This window comes from Rutilus rutilus, assembly GCF_951802725.1.
Source record: "Rutilus rutilus genome assembly, chromosome: 6".
Lineage (NCBI taxonomy): Eukaryota > Metazoa > Chordata > Actinopteri > Cypriniformes > Leuciscidae > Rutilus > Rutilus rutilus.
The window spans coordinates 30,185,826-30,192,284 of record NC_140214.1 but is presented as its reverse complement, the minus strand read 5'-3'; the positions used below and the strand labels follow the sequence as shown (position 1 = coordinate 30,192,284).

The following is a 6,459-nucleotide window of genomic DNA, read 5'->3' as shown; positions in this document are numbered from 1 at the left end:
TGGCATATGGGACAAATTTTAACAAAATAATGATAATGTGTTTATAATATAATACTTGTTTTTATAGTATAGTGTAATTACATTAGAAAGTGGTAATACTAATGAACAACATGCATGGTTTAATTTATACTGACTGTTTACTTGATTACCAGTACCTTAAAATACTTGTCATGAAGACAATTTGTTAATATTACATTTAGGTTTTATAAAAAAGATCACCTTTTAAATCAAATGATTTTTAAATCAAGGAGCATTTTCAATGGAATTGGTTGTATTGACAATGTATTAACTGGTATGGTTATCGACTATACTGACATTTTGGTATTGTTACAACCAACCCATAATCTTAAACCTGTTATGATAAACAGTTCTCTGGAAGCAGTACAGTAACAGTAAACTCAAGCTTGACGAAGGCATCCTGTATTACTGGAAGTGAAACAATGTCATCAGCAGGCCTTAAAGTGTTTTTTTTTTTTTTTTTTTTTTATCACCTCATGTTCTGTTTACAGCAACAGGATAAGGGCACAGACATGGCGACGGGCCAGGGCACTTGCCGGGACCCAAACTGTGAGCCAACAGTTCTTCAAGCCCAGCCATTGAGCACCCAGTCCACATACGGCCCCCTGCCCCGACCCCTCAGGGGCCTCCCCACCCGCAGCTGCTATTTGTGGAAAACAGAGGCCGCTCTCTCGCGGTTTGCTCTCGCTCGCTCTCACACACGGCTGCGATGGCAACCGCTTCAGAGAATCAAGGATTCATAGTCACTGGATACTCCTGGGAGACAGACTGATTGTCCGGGATTTGTGGTCTGCTAGTTGAGTTTGCCAACATTTAAATGCCTGTACATACTGTAGCTGATGTATTAGGAACAGAGCTGATGCCATTGATATTTCTGCCGTTTGGCTCTTAAAATAGCTTTTGCTTTGGTACAGATACAGACGCCACTGCGTAACGCTTACCTAGTTTTTACTACCATTATATATTTATATATATATATATATATATATATATATATATATACACACACTGTTCAAAAGATAAGGATCTTCAGGGATTACAGGGTTTTTTTTTCCATATTTTTAAAAAAGTGGCTGCATTTGATCAAAAATACAGTAAAAACAGCAATATTGTGAAATATTATTATAATTTAAAATAACGTTGTTGTTTTTTTCAGCATCATGACCAGTCTTCAGTGTCACATGGTCCTTCAGAAATCATTATAATGCTGATTTGCTGCTCAGAAACATTTATTATTATTATCAATGTTGAAAATGACTCATGATTCTTTGATGAATAAAACATTCAAAAGAACATTTTCAAATATGCTAACACTTCACATTAAGGTTTCATTTGTTAACATTAGTTAATGTTTTAACTATCATGAACTAACCATGAGCAATACATTTGTTACAGCATTGGTTAATCTTTGTGAATGTTAGTTTTTTTTTTTTTAAACAGCTGTTTATTGATTGTTAATGTGAGTTCACAGTGCATTAATGTTAACAAATACAACATTTGATTTTAATAATGTATTAGTAAATGTTGAAATTAACATTAACAAAGATAAATAAATGCGGTAGAAGTATTGTTCATTCTTAATTCATGTTAACTAATGAAACCTTATTGTAAAGTGTTACCAACAAATTATTTTAAGTATGATGACACTATTAACCATGTCAAATTGCTTTAGATCAAATGTGGGACAAGAAAATAAACACAGCCATGAGTCTATATTGAGTGTAACTTAAATCAAACAAATGCAGATAGTATGTTCAAACGTATTTGTATACTTTCAAAGTGAACGAGCTCTTTCTCTGCAGGGGAGGCTGCATTATTATTATTTTTGGATGTTGTCGTATCTATATACTTGCCAAACTACATTAGAGAAGACATTGATAGAAATTTTCAGAGCGTCACATAATCACAAATTCATTTCCTCTTTGTTTAAAACAGACTCGTATACCGGGAAGAGAGGTAAATGAAAACCTGCTGGATGTGTCAGAATGCAGCACTACTGTCCACATTCCGATCAGAGCACAGAAAAAATACAGCTGTATATTTCCACCGATAACTTTGTATATAAAACAAATGCATTAAAAAGGGGAAATACAGACATCTTGTGTGGCGTTATAAGTGGAACTGAAAGAAAAAGTAGGTGGGAGTGAGTTGCTCTCAAACGCTCTTGTTATGAACCACGTAATACAGTGATTGGGTAATTTCTGTTGTGCAGTACCTTTAAAGCTCTGTTGCTTGTAAGCATTTCTGTTAAAAGGGTGTAGAAGATTTTTAGAAATATTATCAGGTCAAGCTCGAGCACCTCATATTTAATTATAACTTACATAACAGGATGGAAATGAAGAGTTGAAGTCAGACATTGCTCAGAGACTGACTGTTATAGCTTACATAAGGGCAATCTTTGAAAGTGTTGATATTTTAGTTTCTGTCATTTTATCACTCGAGATGGAATGTCGAGTGAAACAAACCGAATGATATCCCAACATCACCGAATTTATCAAATACATTGCTAATAGTGTTACCGTAGTGTTTTCTGCTCAAAATGGTCACTTCTTATATATGATGACATTATGGAACTGGCTTTTGTTAAAGTCATATTACAAAATAAAACAGGATGGGATAGATAGATAGATAGATAGATAGATAGATAGATAGATAGATAGATAGATAGATAGATATTTTGTCTATACAGTGAAAGTAATTGGGGTCGAAAATCAATTAAAAATTGTTTAATATTTTATCCATAAAAATGAAGACATGATGAGACATTAAAATGTACTGCATAACCAGAAGGACATGCTTTTAAGTGTGTTGACCCAGAAGACAGAGTCTACAGGAACTAGAGCGCATCATTTGAACGAGACAGTGAGACTATGGCTATTCAGATAGTCTCTATCTAGTTTGTGCAGTGCTGAAAGCAGTGAATGCAAAAAAAAATCTAAATCTTTTGATTAAATAAATATGTTGGCGTATAGCTTTAATGATCAAAGACACGTCATTCACAAAGTATGTTTCTTCTTATTTTGGTCAAACAGGTGGCGACGCAGCAGACAATATTCTGGTCCCGACAAACAGAGTAAGTGGCTGATGCAAACAGATACATTCCACTGAGCCATTAATAAGCATTGAACATAAATACCAGTTCGTACAAGAATGAGGCTGTTCCCAGCACAAAATGCAAAACATCGAAACGTCTTTGGCGGTGGTTCATATTTTGGGCACTGTCAATAGCGGCCTGCTCAGATCCTTGGCCTCGCCGGCCGTGCGAACGCGCAGGTATCCCAGCAGAGACATGGCGTGCTGACAGTACTCCTCCACCTGCCTGATCTGCTGGTAGTTCAGCACAGTTCTCCATGCGCTGACCGCCTGCGTCGCGTTCCTGGACGACACGATGAACGGTTTGGTGGAGGCGTTCGGTCCCGTCGTCATGTTCATGGCGAAGACCTCAATTTCGTGATTGGCTGAAAGGTTAATGAAGCGATATGCGTTCCGTACCATTTTAACGGGATTCTCCACCAAGTCCTCGTAACGTACCGTCATGTATTTGCCTTTGAACCAGTTGGGAGGGTGAAGAGCAGTTTTCAGAGTCCTAGACGTCTGTTCGCAGATCACCTCCATGGCTCCGATGGAGTGGTAATCTGAGCCGTCTTTTTTGTTCATTTTGTGGTTGGGGTCCACGAATGGCACACGACGAAGCTTGGGGTCCCTGCTGCGCACGACTTGCAAATTCTCCCGAATGAGGCCGTGTCTAGATTTAATCCTGGAGTTGGCCACCGCCCTGGGGTCTCGAACCAGGTGGATGACTTTCAGATTCAGAGAGGGGTCCTCCATTAGAGGAGCCAGAACGTTAACATCCAAAATGCGAACTCCCTTTATCACTATCGTGTTGTACTTCAGGCACTCTTCCTCCAGCATCTGAAGGCTCTGCGGGGGGCACTTTCTACACACTTTTTCGTCCACCATTCCCACCACATCTTTTCTATAGGACGAGCAGAAGGGGTAGGAGCAGATGACCTTATTGATGGCGGCCCCAAACAGTCCAAGGGAGGTTATGTTCTTCCCCCCGGGACTGTTGTACAACTGAAAGACGGAGAAATCGCACCTGTAAAGAGAGCTCAACATGTCCCGTGCTGCTCCCTGGAGGGACACCGCGTCCCCCGGGTACAGCTTCTGCCAAATATGCCACATAGGCTCATATAAGAAAAACACATCCGGGTTTTGGTTGAAGAGCTCCCCGAAGAAAGACGAGCCGGACCTCCAAGTGGTCAGCACGTACACCAGCTGGCGTTTCTTGACCTGCGGGGCTTTGTAAAGGTAACGGATGTCGGATCTGCTTTGGAAGTTCACTCCTTGCACAACCGGCTGGTTGCATTGCTGAGGCTCTTTGGTCCATTTGTAATTAGCCAGGTTCAGCATGGTCAGAGCCACCAGCAGAAAATACGCCAGAAACATGATGATCTTCTTCCGCCGTAGCACTTTCATCACAATTCCAGGGTTGGCTATTATTTTGGTGTGACTTCTCGTGCAAGACTTGTGTTTCCTTCCAAAGCCAGCATTCTTCTCCCATGGTGGTGTGAATTTTAGAGGGTAGGGTTTGTTTTTCATTTATGACACAGGAGAGCCAGTGGTGTCTCAAATAGAGCTGCAGTTTATCACATGCAGCGATGATGGCATGGAGGAAAGCGTGGCATCTGCCCCAAGTCCATGCAATCGATTATCGATTAGGTGATGCGTGGGAGAGGAGGGGATGCCCGACGCTCCAAAATAGAAGGCGAAACGAAAACAAACCGCACCGCAATGCGCAGGGTTTCATTCGGATACCATGCAACGGATGCCGTTCGTATTATTTAACGGCTCACAAAGCGAACTCGAGCTCATTTCGTTTCGCTTACCGATGAAAAGCGGCGGGGTCTCCTCCTGATAACATTTCTCGTCCGGGCCACGGGCTGGGGGAAAAATGGCGATATAGATGCGTGCGCGAGCATTTGCGCTCAAAGGAAAGAAAATCCCGTAAATAGAAAGTTCCTTTTAAACACACGGAATCAAAATAAAGCCATCTCCAGTCATTGTGGTACCCTGCCTCTGCTCTGTTGTCCGGGCGGACGCTATAACCGATTGGTGCTGCACGAATTAAATGATAGAATAGGAACACAAGTCCCGCCTCCTTTAAGCGCTGAATGGTGGAATCAGGAGCATCTTGGCGTCTACTAACGACGCTATTGGTTCCTGTCTACGTCCGTCAAATCTCTATGGTCACAAGCCTACATAGCAACATGATGCGTTGTGTATCACGAAGAATAACATTTGGAGAGTTCAGACAATAGTATTATACATTATGTCTGGAAAATTAAGTGTAGCCTATCTATTTATAAAGTATACCTTTATTTTAAGATTTTAAAAAGTTACCCTAAACTGTATGGATGGGGTGTTCTGTATCTAGGTTATGTTTCAAGATTTTTTTTTTTTTTAACGAACGTTGTTGATTCTCAATAATGTTATGAAAGATATAACAGAATGAATTGATACACCATTTTACTTTATGCAATATGTGGGTAAAATGACCATAAATGGGTAGTGCCATCCAATACACTGTATCTAATTTGCATATTAAGCCTAATGTGATCTCGGGGAAACATGATGTTATAATGGGAGTAATAATCGGCAACATTTTCATAATAATATAGCCTATAATAGGCTATTTCATAGTAATATTGATATATCATTTATTTCCCTATTCACTTGTTGTGTCTCCCAAAATGCCTGATAAACATGCTTTAAGTCCTGGTGTCCTCCATAAAGTTTTCCTGAGATGTTGATTTATGACAAACAATTAGAAAAAATAGTCAGATTTAAATGGTAGATTAATTACACACAAAACAAATTTATATATATATATATATATATATATATATATATATATATATATATATATATATATATATCCTATTTCCATAAGAGTGCTAAATTTGATCAGTAAATGAATGTCAGTCATTTATAAAGACAAAGGAGAAGTTGTTTACAAAAGTCTATTCCTGAGTCCCAGGAGGTTATAATGCTACCTAATGCTTTTAATGAAAGTTTTTATGCATTATCAAATTCAGCCTTTATTTATTATTTGGCTGGGCTGGAAGAGGGTCTTGGTTTGGGTTCCCTTGGTTTGTAAATGTTGGAAACTGAGTATAAAACAAGGATTCTTTGGTATTAAAATCACTGAAAGCAGATTTTTGTGTTACATAACTCAAGAACAATGACACAGGAATAGTTAATTCATGATAAACACACTAACAGAGCTTGTTCTGGTAACTCTTCTTTGCAGTTAGCGCCACCTGCTGTTTGTTTCTCTCTCTCGCGCACTGTGCTCTCCACTTTTAGTCTACGACGTTCTCATCTTTATACATGAACATATTAATGAATAATTTAGATTAATAAAATAAGGTTATAGTG

The 6,459-nt window shown here is 39.1% G+C and overlaps 1 protein-coding gene across 1 annotated transcript; it reads right to left on the bottom strand.

The window, feature by feature from the left end:
* Window positions 1-2,729: 2,729 nt before the first annotated feature.
* chst2a (carbohydrate (N-acetylglucosamine-6-O) sulfotransferase 2a) lies at window positions 2,730-5,135 on the bottom strand. The gene has a single exon (XM_084411531.1). It carries the CDS (start codon window positions 4,618-4,620, stop codon window positions 3,223-3,225), a length of 1,398 nt encoding a protein of 465 aa, XP_084267657.1. The 5' UTR covers window positions 4,621-5,135; the 3' UTR covers window positions 2,730-3,222.
* Between the last annotated feature and the right edge of the window lie 1,324 nt (window positions 5,136-6,459).